This window comes from Micropterus dolomieu, linkage group LG08, assembly GCF_021292245.1.
Source record: "Micropterus dolomieu isolate WLL.071019.BEF.003 ecotype Adirondacks linkage group LG08, ASM2129224v1, whole genome shotgun sequence".
In the NCBI taxonomy this organism is placed as follows: Eukaryota; Metazoa; Chordata; class Actinopteri; order Centrarchiformes; family Centrarchidae; genus Micropterus; species Micropterus dolomieu.
The window spans coordinates 23,076,373-23,100,580 of record NC_060157.1 but is presented as its reverse complement, the minus strand read 5'-3'; the positions used below and the strand labels follow the sequence as shown (position 1 = coordinate 23,100,580).

The 24,208-nt window shown below is 38.5% G+C and overlaps 1 protein-coding gene across 11 annotated transcripts in view; it reads right to left on the bottom strand.

Moving 5' to 3' along the window:
* Window positions 1-24,208, bottom strand: part of cacna1db (calcium channel, voltage-dependent, L type, alpha 1D subunit, b) — a 96,282-nt gene that overhangs the window by 17,986 nt on the left and 54,088 nt on the right. For 6 of the 11 annotated variants that reach the window (XM_046057245.1, XM_046057251.1, XM_046057250.1 and 3 more), the window contains 24 exons: window positions 21,097-21,200; window positions 20,638-20,807; window positions 15,420-15,494; window positions 13,362-13,449; window positions 12,434-12,594; window positions 12,121-12,346; window positions 11,043-11,250; window positions 10,095-10,215; window positions 9,754-9,868; window positions 9,542-9,602; window positions 8,357-8,417; window positions 7,888-8,032; window positions 7,579-7,708; window positions 6,250-6,309; window positions 4,771-4,877; window positions 4,542-4,629; window positions 4,274-4,381; window positions 4,090-4,142; window positions 3,835-3,981; window positions 3,382-3,583; window positions 2,926-3,084; window positions 2,181-2,291; window positions 1,784-1,861; window positions 1,008-1,091 (listed from right to left, as the gene is read on the bottom strand). In XM_046057245.1, the coding sequence (XP_045913201.1) occupies window positions 1,008-1,091; window positions 1,784-1,861; window positions 2,181-2,291; window positions 2,926-3,084; window positions 3,382-3,583; window positions 3,835-3,981; window positions 4,090-4,142; window positions 4,274-4,381; window positions 4,542-4,629; window positions 4,771-4,877; window positions 6,250-6,309; window positions 7,579-7,708; window positions 7,888-8,032; window positions 8,357-8,417; window positions 9,542-9,602; window positions 9,754-9,868; window positions 10,095-10,215; window positions 11,043-11,250; window positions 12,121-12,346; window positions 12,434-12,594; window positions 13,362-13,449; window positions 15,420-15,494; window positions 20,638-20,807; window positions 21,097-21,200 (2,862 nt within the window). The remainder of the gene's footprint in view (window positions 1-1,007; window positions 1,092-1,783; window positions 1,862-2,180; window positions 2,292-2,925; window positions 3,085-3,381; window positions 3,584-3,834; window positions 3,982-4,089; window positions 4,143-4,273; window positions 4,382-4,541; window positions 4,630-4,770; window positions 4,878-6,249; window positions 6,310-7,578; window positions 7,709-7,887; window positions 8,033-8,356; window positions 8,418-9,541; window positions 9,603-9,753; window positions 9,869-10,094; window positions 10,216-11,042; window positions 11,251-12,120; window positions 12,347-12,433; window positions 12,595-13,361; window positions 13,450-15,419; window positions 15,495-20,637; window positions 20,808-21,096; window positions 21,201-24,208) is intronic. The other 5 variants (XM_046057246.1, XM_046057256.1, XM_046057249.1 and 2 more) reach the window with 4 other exon arrangements.

The window sequence follows — 24,208 nt, the reverse complement described above, 5'->3', positions numbered from 1 at the left end:
TTGCTAGCAGCACTTACTTCACACCGTTTCTATAACGAAAAAAAAACCTTATCTCTAAGCACATGCTGTGTAGCGCTTAATATGCTTAAGTTATTTGTTTAAAAGGGATAAACCCACATTTTTGGATGATAGCTTGCCTTTCTCTTACATGCTTTGAATGCACTTATTATATGTCTTATAGCATCCGCCAAAATAATGTAATGTAATGTAACAGAGCACAATTAAGACATTCAAAACAATGAAATATGGATTTGACTGACTTTATAACTTTAACTAGAGTACCATATTTACTTAGATGGTTTATCTAGCTTGAGGAAGTGGTTTTTCATAGTCTATAAAAAGTAATGCGAGTACGTGTTTTCTTGCAAAGGTAGGGACAGGAAAAGCGAGATGATTGCTGTTAACATAAAAAATTTGACACTATAAATAAACTGGTACTGTTTAAGTTGCAGAACAATACAGCACATATTCAGCAAGTGCTGACATGCTCTTAGAGAATATTTACCAGTTGCTCATACAGGTAAGATTCAGGTAACATCAATGTGTGTTCTTTACTCAAACATTCATTCAAAACAAGAGACTGAGAGGGAAAACAGACATCTTCATATGGACAAGCCTGGAGTAAGCACGTAGTCAGTGTTAACAGCAGCTGCAAACCAGGACACAGAGTGGCCTTGAAGTAGCAGTACAGCAGATTCAAGTCAAAGTTACATGCAAAACAGTTGATGACAAAATGATCACACAGGGTTGCACAATTTAAAATGTGTGACGAAACAGCAGTATGGTGAAGTACTATAGTGCTGCAGAGATGCCCGGCCTACAAATCTGGTTCTCCAGATCCAAGAAATCATCTTTGTTTTGTACAGACCCCAATAACCCAAGAACATTCATTTATGCATGACAAAGAAAATTGTAATCTTGAATGCAACCCTGATGCAATAGCAAGGCCCTCTGGCTGGGAGTGTCACAGTAAGACAGGCACGTATGTGTGATAAATGACTACTTACATTGATCTCAGTGATGGCAATGTCAACCACGCTACCCACAACAATTAAGGCATCAAACGTGTTCCATGCATCAGCAAAATAGTTCTGCAAGCACAAGCAACAAAGACACACAAAAAAGAAAGAGAAGGACAACAGAGCAAAGAAAAGGTAAAAAAAAAGAAGAGAATTATGAGAGATAGAAAGAGGAGAACATCAAAAAGTTATGATTTGATATAAGAGAGTGAGGTTGAAACTCGAATCAGTCCTGCCACTGAGTCTGTGAGAGTACGAACAGATTTACAGAAACATTCATTTGAAAATGTTCAAATACTATATAATAAATTAACCATCCGTCATTAATCTTCTGTTTCAAAAGTATTTGTTGTACTCTCACTCGCAGCGGCAGGTTAAAAGAAATGGCCACCACAGACTTAAAACTTAACACTTTAACAAGATCTAATCAGCATGGAGCAGTGGCTTGATGTAATGTATATGTTGGCATTTAACACTGTTTATTTGTAGATGCAGGTAGCTGAGGGAAATGTTTCCAGCCCATCAGCATGTATCTGGTCTATGGTGCTCATCAAACATTAACATTAACATCCACAATAGATTCAACACACTTGCTTAATGAGCAGAAACTGGCTCAAGCCAACCTAAAAACACGACACAACATTAGGACAGGAAGGAAGGAAATGAGGAGAGATGTGAAGGAAGGGAAAAAAAGGAGAGTTGCTGCAGCAGTGGGAGAGCAGGAAGAGGGAATGACAGAGTTGTCCATACTGACGTCTCTCTACCTGGCTGAGTATGATGTCGACTACACTGCCAATCACCACCAGAGCATCAAAGACGTTCCAGGCGTCCCCGACATAGCCCTGAATATGGCAGCATATACAGCCAGCAGGACAGGAGGAGGGGGTTGGGGGTGCAGGAAAGTATAAGAGGTAGATAAGGAATAAATGGAAGAGGAGTCACAGCCAGTGGGCAAACAGGGGAGGTAAGAGGGACAGGAAGAGTGTATGAGGACTGGGTAAAAAGGAAAAGGGGAATGCTTACAGATAAAAACTAAAAAACATGAACCTTCATAGGGATCAAATGTAAAGAGAGATAACTCTAATCCTGCAACATCTGCAATTATCTGCTAGCAAAATCTTATGGAGGAGAGGAGAGGAGGGGAGACGAGACGAGACTTACTCTGGGTTTGAAGGCGATGAGCTTGAGGATCATCTCCACAGTGAAAACCCCAGTGAAGACCATGTTGAGGATGTCCATGGCATAGTTGAACAGATGAGACTGACCATGGTGCTGAAAAGAGGCAGGCAGACACACTGATCAGAAATATAAAACAAACCTTTATGAATAATACATGTACTGTACTTTAAGTGTATCTGTATTCAGTGGTTGCCATAAACTGTAGAGGGTGACATGGGAGTGGATATAAATCGACAAAATACAAAAATAATCCTGTCCTGTCCTAAATCTGGAAGAATTACTCCCATCCCATCCCCAATAAAAAAAAATCAGAAAATAGTGTTTATTCATTTTAGAAATTATTATTTATACATAAAAAATGAACCTATGATACCCGTCCCACCCACTCCAGTTGACTTTTTTTCCTGTCCCGTGATGATTAGTGAAATTGACTCCCATCCCACAGGAATCCCCAAAAATGTCTAATACACTGTATACTAAGTAGAGAGTGAATCCTCTTAATCTCCCTGTTTGCTTTTTGCAGCATATAAAGCATATAAAGGCAGTAACGCAGGCTGCAATAAATTATATCAAGCAAAATTATGTATACTACGCAGAGATTATATCTTTCAAGTACAAATACATCATACTAGTGATTAGATAACTGCATGCAGCACTGAAAAACTTGTTATAAGTAGATTCACTAGCTAGTCATTTTTACCTAGAGGACTGAATGGAGAGCACTTACCTGAATAGCCAGACACAGGGTGTTGAGGATGATTAGGACAAACATGACGTACTCAAAGCCAGTAGAGTTGACCACATACCAGAACTTGTACTGGTAGGGGTTTTTGGGGATGTAGCGCCGCAGAGGACGAGCTTTAAGAGCATATTCCACACACTGACGCTGCGGTGATGGTGAGGGTAGAATAGAGAAACAAACAGACACACTTATGAACAGGTGTAACATGCCTTCTTCTGTAAAAGATGCAGACGCTCCCTGCACCAGTCAGTAATAAGACACAATATATGTTACATCAGATTTGAGCACAAATGGAAGATAAACAAATGTCCATTTGTAGCACCCATAACCTTCTGTGGAGCACGTACTTAATAATTTGATACGAACAGACTTTTTCCTACTAAATTTAACAACACACAGCAACATCATCCACAAACACACAATCTCTATAGGGGCCCTTACCTGGTTCTTGTCCAGCTCACAGTTCTTGTATTCCTTCTCTCCCTGCTCCTGAAAGGTGACGATAACAAAACCGACAAAGATGTTCATCATGAAGAAGGCGATGATGATGATGTAGATGATGAAGAAGATGGAGATCTCGATGCGGTAGTTGTAGATGGGACCCATGTTCTCTCTGTTAGAGTCAATGGCCTTGTACAATAGACTGCAGGGAAACGCAAAACACAGAGAACGTCAAGCTAATGACCAGTCATAATTCATACATGTATCAGCTCTAAATCGGTTTAACAAGCTTTGTTTGTTTAAAGATACTACGTAGCATACTTTAAGCCTAAGGTGTACATTTATGCATTCATTATAATAAAATGACAGAGATAATAGACTACTTTATAAAATATGATATGATAAATGGATAGTCAAATCTGAATTCTCCCTCAGATGCAAAGCAGTACTTACGTGGGCCATCCTTCAAAGGTGGAGACAGTAAAAAGAGCCATCATGGCCATGAGGACGTTGTCAAAGTTGAAGTCACTGTTGTACCAGATCCTCTCTTTCACCATGGGCAGCGCTGTGTCCCCGTTGTTGTAGAGAATGTAGGTACCTCTGTGATTTAAATATGAAGCATTAACAACATATACGCACAAGCACCTACACATAGACTCATTCAGGCCAAGGTGCAAAGCTGGAAACTATGAAGGAGGAAAAACTCACTTGCACTCCTCTGGGCTGGACTTTGCGTCATCAGTGCAGCGATAAAATTTCCCCTTTGTGAAAAAAACAACAGAGAAAGTCAGCTGTTCGTTTAAAACCTAATTCTTATTTTAGACTGGAAGGGCCTGTTCATTTGGTTGTGACCCCATCACCCACTATCTCTCTTTGCATCTTTTCACTGTACCTTGAAGAGCTGCACTCCGATACAAGCGAACATGAACTGCAGCAGCGTGGTGACGATCATGATGTTGCCGATGGTCCTGATGGCCACAAACACACACTGGACCACGTGCTGCAAAGGACACACCATTATATGCTGTTAGTAGGAATACACAGTACTCTACCATAAGCAAAGGGACATACGTGCACAAATATACTTGGGAACACATTCTCATGGAGAACTAGACACACTAGATACACACCGCAATATGTTGTGTTATTGTTATTCTGACCTTTAGTCCCTTGGCTCTGTTGATGGCCCTGAGCGGACGGAGGACCCTCAAAACACGGAGAATCTTCACCACTGAGATTGCAGAGGACCTGTGGAAGACAGCAAAACACACAAAGACATGTTGTCACAGAGGCATTCCTTTAAGCTCTGATACTTAGCAGAGCAGAGAGCAACGCTTATATATCACGGCAAAAATACAACCCAGTGCTCATTGATCAAATGATACATACTGAATGCCAAAGGAGACCAGAGACACACCAACAACCAGCAGGTCTAAAAGATTGAAGTAGTTTCTGCAGAATGCCCCTTTATGTAGGAATGCTCCAAACGCTGTCATCTGGACAGAGGAGAGACATCAGTCAGGACTAAAGAAGGCAGATCTGCCACAAAACACTTACATGGGGACAGCTTCAAGTCAGGCTGAAACTGGATATAAATGACTGGTTTTACTATTTAAATGATCTGTTACTAAAAACAATTCACAGTATCAATTTTCAAAAGAACATTTTGTGTGTACTAAAATTTTTTTCATTCACATTGATTTTGCATTTTAAACATGAGCATTCATGACAAGAATGCAAACGTGATATTCTTTGCAGTTTCCCAGTTGATGGTCCTGCATTGAAATTAGGCTGTTAATTATGTTACATAATAATGTAACCTAGTGCAAGCACACACATAAGCAGATCAGTACTTCTAATATTTTGTATGTAGCAATAGCTTCAAGATATGTTTCTAATATGTTTGGGTCAATATTTCAAAAAAAAAACAACTGATATGGTAAGCCTGGATTCAAACTCACAAAATGGAACGTTAAAAACACTTAAAAAATACTGTGGTCAGAGACGCATACGCACCACACACACACACACACACACACACACACACACAGACAGACAGACACACAAATAAACAGATCATAAACAATGCAAAATGTTCAGACAAGACATGGGGAATATAATTCAAAAGCCACTAAATTCATTTCCGGTGCAGATTAAGCCAGGGAATGTACTATAAACCCTTTCCATGAAAAAGGTCCTTTAATCTTCTCCTGATCAAATTTTAGGCTTCCGCACTACATGAGATTAACCTGGTGCAGGCATGCAGCGAGCAGTTTTGAAAGCAAAAACAATAAAACTGTTCCTGATGTCTGTGGATTTTTTCAAGCACATTCTTTGTAAGTGCATTAGCCTAAACAGACATGAAGACATTAAGGAAGCGGGCACATCTGTGTGTACAGTATGCAAATAGTCAGTGGGATATCAAGCTTGAGTTCAAGTTCATCTCTCCACAGTCCAGAAAATTTCAAATTTAACAATTATCATTCTAATTAACAATCAAGAAATGTTCATTGTTCAAAATATGGGACTATTGCTGGTACTGACAAAGATTCAAGCATAAGCATATAGTGTTTTAATATTCAGAAAGTAAAAGAAAAACCAAAGAAGGAACTGCAATTTTTGGTAACAGCCAAACAAGAAGTTGTACTCTGGAGAGCCACTGGTCCATAAACTGGTCGAGGATGAAAAGGGGAAGTGGGCCGTGATGGAAAAGTGACTGACAGACAAAATAAATCTGACAAAAATGCATGATCTCCATGTTGACAAGCAGGCGGCCATTTCTACCAAAAATGAGGGGAAGGAGGACATGTGCAGCAAGCTTAAGTGGTAGGGTGTTGCAGAGGCAGTCCAACAGTTTTTATAGTTTACCTTAATAAGGATCTCAAATGTAAACATACTAGTGAAGACATAGTCTGCATAGCCTAGGATCTGAGGAGGCAATCAGAGTGACATAAGCGCGCAGGGTTACTAAAGCTCTACTCAGCACAGCACAACACAGCACAAAGGTCATTTACCTTCAACAGGATCTCAACAGTAAAGATTGCGGTGAAAGCATAGTCAAAATAACCAAGTATCTGCAAAAGGCAATGCACAAGTTCAAGTCATCAAGTCATTCCAGGATAACAGCACAGTAAGATACAGTATATAGATGGAGTAAGAGACAGACAGATGAAAAATAAATACTTATATATTGCACCAGAAAAGAGTATCATATCCATGTACTGAGATATTTACAAATTAAATTTTTAAGTTTGTTCACAACAGCGACAGGTCTTCTCTGAGCAAAGAATGTAAGGAAAAAAAACCTGAAAGTGAAATAAAATTCTCCAAAATCTCAGTGAGCATGAATTTAATCCAGAAGAAGCTAAATTCGCCAGTTACATCTTCTGACTACACAAAGTGCCACAATTGTATTGTCAGTCATTTGTCTTTATATTGCATCATTCCTAAGTAATACATTTGAAGTTACAATTGCTGCGAACATGTGAACTTGCCAAGTGCATCTTGTTTTGGTTTGCAGGTATATGAGTACATATCTTGAAAAACACTAATAAGTTACAGTATGAGGTCCTAAAACATGAAATTCACTGTGGAAAAGCGGAAACAGGATTTAATAGATATTTGATAGAAACAGGGAAGTTTATCATGCAGTATTGTTTGGCAGTTTATATATTGGTAAATAGGTGATTAAAGTGTGCAAACTGTTTTGCACTGGCTTTTAAGAAAAAATCTAATCAAAATACCTCCTGGTTTCACATATTGGTTAATATACCTTTCAATAAACATAACTTCCCAGCATGCAAATTGCTGCCTGTGTAGTTTGTGTTTATATGTAGCTAGGACTGGTGGTAAAATTTCATGTTATTTGATTGACATTTGCTAAATCCTGCTTTCCATAGGACTTTTTCACAGGACAGCAGACATTTGGACTTGTCAGGTGTTACTAACACTTTTAAGAATGGCTCAGTAAGTCATGACAGTGTGACAGATTGCACAGGACCATAAAACAGAAGCAGCTAGATGGAACTCAGCGATCATTTATTTATTATTTACACCTGTGCTTTTCCTATTGTGACATGTCAAAATGTTTCTAAGATTAAGGCTCATTGTCTGCTACAGTGAAAAAAAAATAAACCCTTCAAATGGGGCAGTCTTTAGGACAGTTAGAGACTACGGTCCCAGTGGTTGTTTACGTACAATATTGCGAGCAGAGAAGTTGCGTATTGGGTCCTCAGCAGCCAGAGAGACGGAGCTGAGCATGATGAAAACCAGGATGAGGTTGGTGAAAATCTGATGGTTGATCAGCTTATGGCAGAATACACGAAACCTACACCATTAAGTAAAAACACAGAAGGAGAAATAGAAGACAGAAAAGCAAATTGAGTGTACAGAAAGAGACACAGAGGTAGAGGAAGTACAGTGAGTCTAACAGCAGGCCTGCTTTTGTGACACATCTTTAATTTTAGGTCAATATCAAAGTCACCAAACTGCATGTCCGAGACTCACGGGTTAGTGCTGCTGAAGATGAAGAAGGCACTGCCCCTTGGGATGGGGGGTGTCTTCTCTTTGATGCTGAGTTCAGACAGCCTCTGAGCGCGTGGCCCTGGCAGGACTTCTGGGAGGTCATCGTTATTGTTGTCATCGTCGCACACTAGAAAACAGAACTGGAGTTATAATGATAATAATATATGTAATAACAGCATAATCAACATTTGCTGTCTTGAGAACTTTATTTTATGGTCAATAAAGTTGTTCTCAGTACTCTAGGTAGCGTTGGAGTACTCTTTACAATAGCCTTCTTTCTCCTTACATCTTGCCAGCAAGTAAAACTAGAATTTGGGCCACAGTCCTAGCTTAACTGGACCGTAGTTGGTGAAATATCTGTTATTCGTTATTCAAACTTCTAGTCAGTCACAAAACCATGAAATGGGATTATTTGTGGTCATCCTCCTCAAACAAGACAAGTCACTTTTACCTGGAGAGTCAACAGTAGGATACAACTCCTTGTCTTCCTCCAGCAAGACCGCTGCTGGCACCTACACACAGTGATCAGGTTTAGCATTATAAAAATGTACAATTACTGAAATGATAACAATAGAAATAATGCACTTTAAGATAGGTGGTCGCTATTTTTTTTTACATTGTGTTAATACAGTTTTTTTCGATTGCTAAAGGACAATGAGCACAACTGGAGCTACATGTGCAAAACTCTAACTACAGTCTGCACAGCAGCAGGTCATGTGGACCAAACTCTAGTTCGTTTTGCTCTGTGGATTTACAGCACTTTGTTCAAATGCTAACACACTGCTGTCAAAACTGTGAACCACACATTCAAAACATAATAGATTTCAGCCTTGTGCCTTTCAAACACTGCTGATTGCAATTTCAGCTGAAAGGATAAGCAAGTGTCTTGTTTTGGACTTGTAAGTGAACACACACATAAGGGCTACACTTATAGACCATGTCGTGAACCATGGTCTCTCATTGAGAGAGGCAGGGTTGAGGGTGCAAAAGATCTGCAAAGATCCACAGTGGCATCTGTAATGCGAATTTTCCATCATACAAACAGGTGAGAGTGACATCCTTACAGTAAATGAAAACATTACAATTTATTTTGTATTGCAAATATAGAATATTTACACAGATATATATTACAGTAAGTTTGACTGTAAAATATATTTTTACAACAGGACCCAAAGGCTGCCTCCAACAGGAGGAAGAGGAAAAATATTTTCAGATGCGCAGGAAAATGCTATTGTTGACATGGTTGTTGTCAACAATGCAATAAAACTGCGGGAGATTCAAGATAGAGTGCTGACTGATAATGATATATTTGAAAATGTTAATTCTGTCAGCACAACAACTATTGCTCGAGTCCTACAGAAACACCAAGTTACAATGAAACAGTTATACAATGTACTGTTCGAGAGAAACAGTGAACGGGAAAAAAGAGCAAAGATACCAATATGTCCAGGTAAGACGTCTGAGGTTACATACACAGCTATAAAAAATATTTACAGTAAAAAAAAACACTAGCATTACAGTAAAACTGTGCAATTTGCCAATGTAGCTCCAGTTGTGCTCACTGTCGTTTAGCAATCGAAAAAAACTGTAATACAATTAGGGCGATTTATGAAGAGAACTCCTCTCTGTATTTTACCGTGGCCTCGCCATCCTTCCCTTCGTTTATTTCAACTCTCTTCTTATCTGTGCTTGCATTCCTGTTAGACACAGATAAAACAGGGAGGAACTAACAATGCAGAAGGCAATTTCTTTTCTGCCAATAGAAAGTGCATGTGACAAAAATGGAATGAATAACTACAAAAACAATTGAACAGAAAACGTGAAATATTGAGGTGTCCTAAGCTGTACTTGGCACTATTCTTCCTCTTCTTGGCCTCTTCTTCCTCCTTCTGTGCTGTGTTGAGGCTCTCCGCATCTGCCAGGTTGTCAACAGCAATGGCCAAGAAGACGTTTAGCAGGATGTCTGGTCATGTGACTTAAAGAATTAACCCTGACCAACGTAAACCCACCTTCAGACTCTACAATATGGAACAATCAACTGGCTCAATATTAAAACACAACTTTTTCACATGCAAGGGTGAAAAAGTGGATTTATCTTTGTGTGTGTTTCATGTGTGACAACTGTGTGAGCATGTGTGTGTGTGTGTGTGTGTGTGTGTGTGTATGTGTGTGTGTGGCCAGTAGGATACAGTTTCCACAGATGAAGAGGATGATGAAGTAAATGCAGACCACCATTCCAGAGGAGGCCGGACCGCCGTACGCCATGATGCCATCATACATCACCGTATTCCAGTCTTCTCCTGTCAAGATCTGGCAAACACAATATACAGTATAAACCATTTCAATCATTTATTCTATGACTGATCTGAAGATGTCTGCCATGAGGCAACAATTTCCAAAGTTAGATAAGTAGAATTAAGACTGAAAAGGTGTAAGATTAGTGCGATCTTATGAAGGGCTTCACCAAACTATTTTTTTATTATTTATTTCTATTTTTTTATTTTTATTATCTTTGTACTAATTAACAGTTTCCATTTGTTGAGCTGTTGTTTTGATGCTTCTTTGTGACTGGCCCAGCTGTTTCAGAGCTATGAGACCAGTCGTATTAATCACTCCACCCACCAATTTATATTCCACTCCACTGAATCCTTTTGCACTTTTTGCTGCTGCACCTACATGAACCAAAAACACAGGTGTGCTTGGAGATGCCCACACAGTCCAGGCACCGAACACCAACCATTTTGCTTTAGCCTTTGCACCTGCACAATTTAAATACGTCCCAGTCTATTTCTTGGTCTGATGCCGAGCTGTCTGGCTTTAAACCTCATAGCCTACAACATGTGGTTGAAAATTTCTTTTGATATTGTTGCGATACATATCCATATCCCTTTAAAAATATTTGGATTTGGTTTGGTTTGGAAGACATATTTGTAAAAGTTTATGATAAAGATTTTTAAATTCACTAGATAACATTTAAATGCCAAAAAAATGATCCATTTGCCCAAGCAGGGAACACTGTAACAATGATTGTATTCCTGGCTAAATTATTTAAAGCCTTGTTTGTCCTGGTATTGTAGGACATGTGAGTGAATGTTAGAATTCTTGCAAACTGCATCCAAATGAAACCAAACACTCACCTGGAACACAGTGAGCAGGGCCTGGGGGAAGTTATCAAACGTGCTCCTTTTGGTCACAGTCTCGTCAAAGTTGAACTTTCCCCCAAAAAGCTGCATGCCAAGCAAGGAGAAAATGATGATGAAGAGGAAGAGCAGCAGCAACAAGGAGGCGATGGATTTCATGGAGTTGAGCAGAGAGGCCACCAGGTTACTGAGAGAGGCCCAATGACTAGAGAGAGAAAAAATACAAAAGAAGTTAACAGATGAACAGACACACACAAAATGCCAATCACACACACACACACACACCTGTGAAGGTAATGAGGGGCAAATATAGAAATGATTATATTGGTTGGACAAGGCATGAAGACCATATTCAGCACTGACATACATTTCTAATCTCCAGCGTCAGCTGTTATTTTTATTAGAATGTGCCAGCAGAGAGGCAAAAAAAAGCCCTAAAGCTCTGTGTGCCCCTCAGTTGGGGTGACAGCAGCCACTTGGTGATAGACTAATATCACAGTCTATCTACACGTGTCCTTTTTTTGGTACATTTCTTTTTCACATCCAGTAAGGAAACAGGTGAAAACACCTAGCAACTCACATTATAAATTCTTCTACAAAGTAAATGGGTGGATAATAGGACACTCATCATGCCAGTCAGAGACTGGTTTTCTGTCTGACCTAATAATTCCTTGTTTTCTCTTATATATAAAATATAATATAAAATATATAAAATAATTTGTAATTTTTTAATGTGATTACATCAGATCACAACAGCATCCTAACCCCGCCTGGTGTAAGCTGTCTGGCTGCCTACGTAATGTTGATAATCTCAAGAAGATAACATGTGTTTAATCTTCTTTTGATAGAAGAAGGGTAACCTTTACAAATTTTGGATGAGTTTTGCTACTGTTATGACCTGCTTAATGCAAAAGTCTGAATAATAGTGCAAGTTGAAACACCAATGCCCAATCAAACACCCTATAAAAACACAATTTGCCCTATTTTATTTAAAAGAATCAAAGAAAGAATATGCCCTGAAGCATTTAAGCCATCTCTATTGCCTCCAGACAACACATAGCTTTCTGATGCTCACCGTGTAACCTTGAAGATCCTCAGGAGACGTACGCAGCGGAAAACAGAGATGCCCAGCGGAGACATGATGGCCAGTTCCACCAGGATGGTCTCTATGATGCCTCCACACACCACGAAACAGTCAAAGCGGTTAAACAGGGACACAAAGTAGGCCTGCAGCCCCAAACTGTACATCTTCACTAACATCTCCAAGGTGAACATTGCCAGGAGAACTTTGTTGGCTACATCTGGAGAGGAAAGGAGATAATTGAACAAAGTCAAGAAAACATACATTTTATACAACCCAACAGAACAGAATATAGCAAAACAGATACCTTGTACTTCAGTCAGCCAGTCTGGCTGGTTGTAGTGCTCAGAGGCAATGGTGAGAGTGTTGAGGAACACCAAGATGATGACCAGCCAGTAAAACGTTACAGATTTCACGGCTGCACGACACTTCCTGCGACAGAAACGGTTCCACCGTCGCCACTGACGACTGACATAAAGTACCACTTTAGGATCAATGGATGTATACAGCCATATTCAGAATACTTTAGTTCCTAATACTTAATAAGCTACAATTAAAACTAATATTTATTTAAGAGTTAGTGGAGATTTGTACTGAATTTAACACATTTTGCAATGAACTCTTCTGACTCTGGACTCTGGACAGGTATATGTATTTGCGTTTTATTTTTCACGTATAAAGTTAGTTATATAGTAGTGAAATAAAGCACACAATAACTTTAAGTAAAACTGGACAAAAACTAATTATAAAGACAACTGGAAGGATTTTAGGTGAGTAAACAGGGAAAAAAACACAATGATGAAACTGTAGCGAGATCAGGATAAAGATCGATTGGTCAGAAATAAAACATAACATGACAGACCTTGGATCACCCGCAAAAAATACATGAAAACATTGGGGATCTGAGCAATTCAAATACGAGGTAAGAATGAGCCATGCAAGATGAGTTGAATCAAATAAATGAATGAGGAAGGCATCTACCATGCAGTGTCATACAGTACCAAGGTACTAACCTGCACTTTGACTTAGTAATTTTTTGACTGGGGAGAATAAAAGATGAGGCAACTTTAAATATAGGGCAACAACATGTGCAATTGTGCACACTGTGCAGTGTTTGAATGAGTGTTTAATGTGTGAAACAGCCACTGTGTCTATTGACTGTCTATTATCTAGTCAATAATAAGAGGTCAACCTCTTTTTATTAGCTTATCATAACAATAACATGTTACACTCACCACAGAGGTCCACAGCAGGGTGATTTGTCCTCCACTCCATTGTGATTCTCTGTGTTCACAGACTCGGTCTCACTAGTGGGCATGCTCGCTGTTGTATCACACACACATACACAAAAAAAAGTCATGTAAGACGACAAGGTGCCAATTTAACAAAGAGATTCAGGACATAAAAATTGTGTCCTGATGGAAACAAGTTTAATCACTAAATTTCACATTATTATAGATTTTCTTATTGACACCCATGCATTTTTGGTTTGGCTTGGTTCCAGAGCGATGAAATATGTTTTTTTTAATACAGGCAGAAAAAATATTTCAAATATCAGAAACAATTCTCTAATCTACTGTATGGAGAATCACACATTATGCTGAAACTATTACAAGACTGCTGCAAAATGAACAAATCCAGTTTTTGGAAGCCTTCAATAAACTCGTATTTTAGTTGATTGTAAGGAATAGGTCTCCAATTTTATTTTTTCTGCTAGTTGATGTGCTATCTGAAATGTTATCTTTCTTTCATGTGTCACATGGCTTATAGACCAAGCCAAACCACTGGAAAACAAAAAACAAAGAAATGCAGGTGTAAATAGAAAATGCTGTAGGGTGACTCCTCTGACACTGACGTGAAAAGAAAAATCTGGAAAGTTTTTCCTTTATTACAGAAAATTTTGTTCTCAAAGAAAGAGACTGGCGGTATCCAATTTGGGATTGACCCTGGATCTTGGAGTTGCACCGTGTGAAACCAACTGTCCTGTTTTGTGAACACTGCAAAATTATGAAGGTTTCTGCATAGATCAAGTCACAGTGAGAACATGCCGCCAGACCAGAGTCACATTGGACTTTGTAAATAATTCTTGTCATTTTTTAAAGCCATTTATCAATTGGAAGCACCATCACAATACAAATAGTGTTACTCCAATTAAAGAGTTTACTCATTGTTGTGCTGAATGTTTTTCAGTACTGATGCATTGTCTAGTTGAAATATTTGAAACTATCTGGTCCAGGTCTGTATACCGTAACAAGTATTAGTTACATAGTCACAGAGTTACAGTATATTGGAAATCATATATACTGTACATGCATAAAATATTGTCTTTATAAGGGACAAATGACAGGAATTCAAAATGATTATGGTTGCATGAGGGATCTGAACACCAGTACTTTGACATTTCTAATACGCAGTCATGAGATCAACTGAAAACACTGATGTATTTCTATACATTACAAGGTGTGTCAGGATGTAATATTTAAACTGGTACTAAAATAAACATGCGCTAACTAACCTTTGCTGGCAAAAAAAGTTTTTTAAAAATGAAATAATTTTTTTAAAGATGTTGAAAAAAAGCATGTCAAGCATGTCTTGTGAAAGGGAAGTGGCTGGAAACATCTAAATTCACACAAATGTGCACTATTTATTTAAGATTTTGTCACATTGAAATGTATTATTCATTTGAAGTTTTAGATTTTTAAGTTTTAGATACTAAGCGTACCATTTATGTATTGCAACACCAGTGTGCACTGAGATTTAAAAACCTGTTAAAAAGGTGCTTTTGTGTTGTTAAAATGCTAAAAATTAAATCATGTTCAATATGAATGGCAATCTCTGTTGTATGAGTGCTTTATTCATATTAGTGTTATTGTTCCTTAAATTGAAAGCCACATAAACTTAGTTGCTTCCTGAGAAGATGTTGCTGTTCGGTAAACATCCCCCTGCATTGTGACATTTGGCAGTAGAGGATTTCCCCTGGTTAGTCTTTCATCTGTTCTACAAAGTGTTGATTCATTTCACTAGCAACTGGGCTTTGTTTGCTGGTAGGGAACAATGTGATGCAAAGGAGTTCAGAGATAATGGATGATAAGGTGCATGTGTTATAAATGAAATGAATTGCCTTATGATAAGGATGGTGAGGATCAAATATTATTTAATGAAACAAAGGGCATGCAAACACAAAAGCATAAGCAAAGCACATGCAAGCAGAGGCAACCTCCGGGATAAAGATGAAGTGTTCTACTGAACACGCGCAAAAACACACACACTCGCACACACACAAACACATTTACCATGTGTCTCTGTGGACTGAGTGAACCAGCCAAACTTTCCTTTCTTCTTCTCAGTGAGGTCAGCCAGCGTGACCCCTTGGTGTTATCAACATGCAGTTCACACAGCCAGACAGCAGAAGAAGCAGTGAGTCAGGACACAGCAGAACAAGAGAGAGAGGAATGTACGGCAGAGACAGCTGCAATACAAACTACAGTACAGACACAGCTACCATGTCCAGAAAAGCTACGAAACGAGTGTGCAGGACATCCAGTAATATCCTCTTAGCAGCAGACTGACTGCAGAATCTGAACCTGGACTATGCTGTCAGCCAGACTGGTAGCCCATAAATAACAAAAAATCGAAGTACAGAAATGCCAATATGTTTGTGGTAGTTTTGAAACAATGTTTTTTTCATTACATTGTCCACCAGACAGCACTGACTGTAAATGTCCTACTAGATTCATGCAATCTTGGTCGTAATTCTTCAACTACAAAAAAAATCTCAGTCCTCAACGATATTAGCTTCAGAAATCCAGTTTTGTTGTGCTTGATTTTAGGTCTATGATTTCTGGACAGAGTAATTATTTATACATTATTAGACTGGAAAGGACTAACAATAAACAAGGCTTCAGTAAGAAAACAGAAGACAGAAGGCAGAGAAAAGAAAAACTGTTGGCAGGAGACAGAGGGAAAAAACTAATGTTAGCAGCAATCTACAAATACAGTTTTTACAAGGCACACAGACACTGCAGGAATCAAGGAGAGAACGTTAGTGTGGTTTCTTGGGTGTCTAGTCTACAACAACAGCAGAGGTAAAAGCAGGGCAGTTACTGGAGGATATAAAAAACGTACAGGTGCATATACACTGAGCACACTGAATGGTTTTAAGGCACTGTAGGAGTATTAAGAAGAGAGCCAAAGGCCGCAAGCAATGGCACCGCAGTCCAAAACAACAGATTATTCACACACTTTACTGTAACCAACGCTCACTACACACATTCTTTAAAAGGAGCAGATGGGTTTCTAGTGATTTACCCGCATTTCATGTCCTTGCACATTCAAATGGGTTATGGTCAGGACACTATGTGGGTCATTAATCACACAACCAGGCTCCAGCCCATGTTTTCAGTTATAATTGGAAAAAATATTATATTATAGATTCTGTCCCACAAATCTAGTTCATTAGGTAATTAAATTAAATTATTGGAATTTTGTATGTAAGTATTACACTCCTATAATTGTTGGACACACAATACACAAAAAAATTACAATCAATGCAGCAGAAAGAGATGCATTCTTCAACCTTGTCAAAAAGTGGAAAGTTTGGTTGAAGATTTGGGTGTGTTATGCTAGTAGCAGCTAATATAGCCTTGCTAGTCCCAAGCAGAGATGAGGAGAGGGCTGCAGAGGTCTGGTAAACTCACTTCTTTCTAACGCCACACCTCTTGATTTGTTTATCTTTAAACTTGTACTGTTAAGCTCCAACTGATGCTGACACAAGTGGCACCACAGTGCAATAGCTACATGGAGCTTACTGTATTTCCTGGTGTTCACTGAGTAGCAGATGTGTGAGTTTAAAATGTGAAGTGGTGATGGAAAAGTCCATTTACCAGTACTGTGAAAGCAGAGGCCAGAATGTGGGGAACAGAATTCAGAGGGTATTTAGATAATAGATAATAGATAAGTTTCCTGTGTTTTTAAATACTATAGTAAATTATGTCATGGCTAGAGTCAATGTGCAATGTGATACATTTGATTAGATCACATTAGTTGAAACATTATAGAAAGGAACTGAGTTGTTTCAGCAGTGTGGAAATAAATATAGTACAATAACAATGGCCGTAATATGAATGACGTAATGACAAATAATTTCTGTGACCCTACCACTACAGCTAATCAAGTCAGACATTTCTCAAGCATTAGAGCTTCAATGATTGTCATGTTAATGACCAATAATTAATTGACCATTAGTTATTTATAAAATGCAAAATGCTTGTTCTTTCCTCATGAAGTCACTGTTTAAATATATATGAACCAGTTTTGTAGGATAACCCAAGTAAAGCAGGTTTTTGAAAATCACAAAAAAGTTGAAATTAAAAAGTGATAAGTGCAATAATAATATAAATAATTCAAACTAGTGGTGTGCTCCCATTCCATCTGCTTGTATTCAATAAATAGCCAAGCACATTTCAAAAGACTGAACAAAGCTTACAGCAGCAAATGTTTGTACCATGTAGAGACATAAAATGGAAGACTGAAGACTGCGGCAGTGAGCAGAGCAAAGCAGCGCATCTGTATACTTGATCTCATGAGAGGGAGACCCCCTACAGCAGCAGCACAAGCTACAACAAAACCACAGGATATTTTCCAACCATGCCACAACATGACCCGCATCTCCTACATTTTACCAAGAATTTTTCTAATCATTTAAATTATTCTCTATACTAATTTGTAGAAGAACAGAGGACGGTATGTGAAATACCCTAAAATCAAGATATGAACAGATTTTTAAACTTGTGCAGACAAAAGAAGTCCTTCCTTGTACATCTCACTTCACTGACAGTGTACACACAAGATTATTGTTAATTAAATATTTTGTGATAAATGATATGTATATGTATGATAGCAGAAAAGACAGTTACTTTAATCTAATTAGCAATTTCAACAGCTTCAAAGCCACACATGAAAACAAACTGAAAGAAAACAATTATAAAAATGGTTCTTCTGATTATCAATTGTATCTGTATCAGTATGCATGTGTGTGTGTGTGTGTGTGTGTGTGTGTGTGTGTGTGGGTATCAACAACAAAAGAGGATATGAAAAAACATTAACATCCAGAAATATCAAGTTATGTAAAGAAAATGTAACACCTATCATGTTGACATTTGTCATGAAACTGTTTGGAAAGTTAACGTGCAGTGTTGATCAACTTGGCTTTGTGTTGTTGGAGTGCTGGCCCCATTGATGCAAATATGATAGGAGTAAATGTTAGTAACCAGCAATAAAATAGGAAGGTTTTCTCGCACCATCGATGCTGCAAAGAGGCAGCAGATGGTATAAGATGTAACTACCACATTTTATCCTCTTTTATTTTTCAAATTGATAAAATTTTGAATGGTACCAATTATCATCTAAAACTGATAAGAATGTTTGTTTTTTTCACAACCATGACAAAGCAAGACCGAGTGGTTAGAAAAAGCTCCTCTCTGAATCTGATCTGATCCTGCTGTGATCATTCTTCATAATTTTTCCCCTTTGTAATTTTACGCAAAAATAAAAGAATAACCAAATGACTTCCAGTTGACTCCTAACAGCAAGTTACATAATGCTAAAAACAGTGTGAACATCTGTATGATATGCCATCCTTATTTGAACTAGACTTGTATTAAATAAGTGCAAATGACAATAAAGGAGCTAGAATTGAACTGGAAAGGTAAATATAACTACAGTGCTCCTAAAACAAGGTGTCTGGATGAGGAGGACATTAAAAACAATCCAGCATGGATGAAAACATTTTCGCTAACTGATAATACTGAGGGATTTTGTGTCTCAGGCTGAAGAACAAATGAGTGAGTGAACTTGTGTCTGTGATACAAGAAGCAGTCTGACGGAAAGATACTTCACCCCTAGTTGCTCCAGAGGTGTGCAACCTCTGACATACTGAATAGCAATTGTAAGTAGCATTAGTAGTAAAATCTATAAGAAAAAAGTGTCTTTCTTCCTTTTGCTGTTTTTGTGTGTCTGAAGTTATGTAGAAAATTAAAAACACAGACAAAATACAACTTTTGTGCTGTCACCTGATTAGAGATCCAGACTTGTTTTGATGTCACTCTAACATCTTTACAATTAGTCTAATGTAAAAATTGCTCTAGACATCAGCTTGTGTTGCCTTCAGCCCAATAATTGACATATTGGGGGTGGGTGTATTTTTACAGCACACGCAAGTACAGTAGGTTTGTGAAAGACCAAAATAAAATAAACACAAGTAAAAAATTTTAATTGCTAATTAAATAACACAAAAGCACACTGTCACTCCAAACTGCTGCTTGTGCTCCCGCTCCATCTGCTGGTACATGACAAAAAGAGACACACGCACACAACCAAACATCCACATTTATCCCTGTGTTGTTGTAAAGACCAGCACACACAAGGCCACACCAGAGAAAGCTCCAAAAATCATAACACCGTCACAGTTTCCACCCGCTTCCTTCACAGCACTGTTGCTTGTTTTAAAATCCTGTAGCACTAATCCAAGAAAAAACATAACAGAGGGGCAGTATTACTGGCTGGTGTTTTTCTCTTTTACGTGTTCAAAATAAAAGGGATAACAACTTATGTGTGCATCGATCAATTCAATTTTGTAACAGATAATCATGAGCATCTACATGCATAATACATTGATGTTATTTGTATGCGTAATATTTAAATCTATATATCCAGTATGATACTGCAGCCCAATGTGGTTCACATACAAGTAAGAAGCAAATAAGAATTGTAAGAACATATCTTCAGAGAACGAGAGGAATAATAACTCTTCAGGTGCTTCACTTAATACCAATCATTTTGCCAGAGTCAGTACTCATTTTTCAAATGGTGAATGTCTCGTTTTGGTAGAGGATGAAACGGTTTTCTTGAATGATTCACTCAGATTCATTCAGAAATGGCCTGTTGTACCAAACTGGACAAGATGATGCCTGGAAAAAGATATATTTTATCGAATGTTGAATGTATCTTTGTAAAGTCACATTTGCGTAGTCTAAAGTTGGCAGCATGTGATACTGTCCCCTTTGTACTAGATCTGAAATTTTATCATCGTTGACTGCCAGCATGTCTATGTCAGCATGTTTCTAACTGTGACCTGTCAGTAGGTCAGTGGAGCAGTTACATTTGGTCACTCTTCACACGAGTTGGTCAACATCTAATTGTGGGGGAAAGTGTTATGATTACATGTTAACGCCTTATTTAACAGTCACATGTGGAAGTTTGTCCCAGATCCATTTCCTTAATGATACATTAAAGGCAAAACATCAGCAAGCTTGTTAGTGGAATGGCAGATAGATTAGTAATTGTTTGCCCTCCTCATCTGCCTCTTGTCGCTATCAATGGGTGAAAAAGTTGTGCAAAATGATTTAAAGGCAGAAGAATGCAATGCTTGTTCACTCACAGTTCTGTCTGCATTCGTCATTTTCCCTTCAACAAGTATATAGGGACAAATTTAATTTAACCCAGGAAACTCACGGTTACGCTTGCTCTCCTCGTCTCCCTCCTCCTCATTCTCGGGGTCGATGTCCTCGGCCTGGGTGATCCAGTCCAGGTAGCCCTTCAGGTCTTCCTCTAACTGCTGCTTCTCACGTAGCTTCTGAAAATCTCCCCGAGCTTTGGCCTTTTCTCGCTCTTTGGAAAACTCTCTGGACAGGGCAGACCATAATGACAGTCAAACCTGATTGGGGTTTTATTTGCCTGACAAGCGCTAAACAATAAATTAAACTAAACCTGCTTATCCTGTTAAGGGTCACAAAACTGTCAATGAATTAACTCATGTTTGAAAAATGTAAACTTATTGAACCGTTTATGATTTCTGAAAATATTCTTTGTGTTGGAGTCTAGCACATCAAAACAAGTCTTAAGCTACAGAAAATGAAAAAATAACAACATATTGGCAAAATACAGCAAAAGGCAAACAGACTCAAAACCTACCCACTCAACACACCCAAAACCAAGTTGAGGACAAAGAAGGATCCAAAGATCACAAGACTGACAAAGTAGACCCACGGCAGCTCAAAGCCCATTGCATCATTCATCTAAATAGAAACCCAAACAGAGAAAGAGAAAGGAAAATTAAATATATACACATTAGACCTTTTTTATTCATATGCCATGTTTAATAATTACGCACATATTCTCTTCATTTTAAAATGAATAAGTGTTACAAATGCATACGCTTCTTTACTGTTTCATAAAAAACTGTCTTAGTGAATTGAACTGTTTTACTATAGTTAATCTAAAGATACTCAGAAGACCTGATCTGAAAATTACAGAACAGGAAAAGAAAAGAGGAGGAGAAGAAGGTCTCATACTATTACTTGAGAAGACATTTACAAAGATCAGTGTAAATGAGTATCTAGTATAATTCTAACAAATATAGGGTTTGACAGCTGGCTTTGTGTTGCAGCTCTTCAAGTATTAATGACTGGCTAATGGGCTGGACTGATTGTGGTTGCCTGTTTTCTTTCACAGCTTCTGCCAGTAAAAACACGAATACTCTAAAATAATAATAATTTATATTCCACACATATGCTAAACTGTGTTTAGCGGTTCTGAAATAATCTGAGATAATTAAAATTAACTTCCAGACACAGCCTTAAAAATTCTATTTTTGAAAGTAATTACATGTACTGTCATTAGTATAATTGTGTAGGTTTTCATTTACCTATCTTTCTAGCTAAAGGGTGTCATTACTCTAGTACTGGATTTTAAATAAAATGTAATCGCCTGGAGGCCCTTCAAATCCATAATGTCCTTCAGAGGAAAAGAGATCTTGACTCTAAGCTGGAAACAGGAGCAGGAACTACGGCCACTAGAGGGCACCATGTGAGAGACAACTGGGTTTGTAATGAGAAGAGGAGGTATTAGAAGATGAGAAATCTATTAGTAACTGTGGTTGTGGAAAATGACCACCCTACAGAGCTGAAGAGCTTTTAAATTGAGCTGTTTGGCAAAGAGACACTAACAATTTGTCCATTTATAATCACACTGCTGGGTTTTTACACAGCTCAAATAATCTCTACACACTTGACTCTTCTCTTTTGTCCACCCTGTGCACATGCATGCAATTTTACATAAACACGTATCTTCCCTCTAAAATAAACTCAGAGCAGGTGACATGGCAGAGAAGACACAGTCCCTGCCTGCGTGCACAAAACAAGCCAACTGAACAGCCACCCACCCTGCAGCAATACTTAATTGATTTCTGTAGGAAAAAGTCAGAGGTCAGATTTAATCTATCTGCCTGTCTATCCATCCATCTATCTGTCCTTCTTTTAGGTTTGTTGAGTCTCCTTCCTTCACCATTTTAACAGCAGTATTAGCAAGGGATTGCCATGGTAACACATACATGCATACGAGAGGTAAAGAGCGCGTGAGAGAGAGAGAGAAAGGCATGAAGACAACAGAGAAAAAGAAGGAAGGTGAGAGGTTCATTATTTCATAGATGAGGGTCTCCATCAATAAAAGGGTGTGGGTGGGCTGTGATGAAAACGAATCCTGAGTTGTGCTTCAATGCTGAGTGTTTTGGCTAATTAAAAGCTGTTGGTGATTTTTGCTAATGAGAAGCTGAGGGTTTTGAAGTGAGTCTGTTTTTTGTTTTGTTTTTTGTTTAAAAATACTTATTGTTAACACCTAAAAGAAGGGTGATGGTTCGAGGCTCAGGCCACAGCTCTCGATGACAGCTCTCTTTGTAATAAAAAAAATCCTGTACCTTGAATTCGTATGCCTGACAGTAACAGGGCTCTATCCAGAGCTAAAAACGCTAGAGTGAGACTGGCGAGAAACCTCAACACCAAAGATATGTGACAGGCTGTCAAAAACATCACTGGCTACAAAAGCAGGAGCGCCCACATCATGAGTGAGGCCACATTATCAGATCAGCTAAATGCATTTTATGCCCGCTTTGATCTCCTCAACAAAGAGTCACCTGTAAAGCCCACTCCACCTCCAGAGGACTGGCTATTGTCAGTATCCACAGCAGATCCTGCTGAAAGTTAATGTGAGTAACCAAATCAGCTAGTTGATGTTATTACTGACATTTCTAACATATTATTTTCACAGGAGAGGGTTCCAACCTGCTTCAAGACAGCCACCAAGCAGTATCGTTGAGAAAAACATAAACATAAAGAACAACATCCCAGCCAGCCTGGACCCTCACCATAGAACCAACAGATCCTCAGAGGATACCATCTCCACTGCCCTCCACTCAGCCCTCACACACCTTGAGAAAAACAACACCTACATCAGAATGCTGTTTGTGGATTTCAGCTCAGCATTCAACACAATCTCCCCCATGAAAGTGATCAGCAAACACAGCACTCTGGGTTTAAATACAACACTCTGTAACTGGATATTGGACTTCCTCTCAGACAGATTCCAGACAGTTCGGACATGGAGAGAACTCTAATGTGAAGTTTGCGGACGACAGCGCCATAATCGTCTGGATTACAAATAACGATGAGACTTTATATCGGGAGGAAATCAACAATCTGGCTGAATGGTGCACAGAGAACAACCTAATGCTTAACGTCAGCAAAACCAGCCAGGCATCAGTGATCTCGGTGAGGTGTCTGCACAGAGCCCAAAGGATACTAAAAAACAGTACCCACGCAAGCCAGAGCCATTTCACCCTGCTGCAGCTTCTGTCCCCAGGTTGTGAAATTCATCCTCAGCACTACACCATGCAAAATAGTTTTATTTTATTATTACTATTTATTTATCCCCCCATCTTCTGTATATAATTTTTTTAGTGTGTATCATAAGGACAACTTCAACTTAATCTCGTTTTACATCCCTGTGTTGTAAATGATACAATGATACATTTACAACACATTTGTCCATTGAGATTTTATATATTAAGAGCCTCAAACATTCTAATTATCTTTATCTTTATTATCTACATCTTCGTTGTGATCGCGTCCTGTATGAAACATTTTTTGGATGTCATCTTATTAATTTCTTCCATGTTTTCAATGTGAATATAATAGTACAATGTCTTACGTAAAGCACTTTTTTGAATTACCTTGTTGTTGAAAGGTGCTGA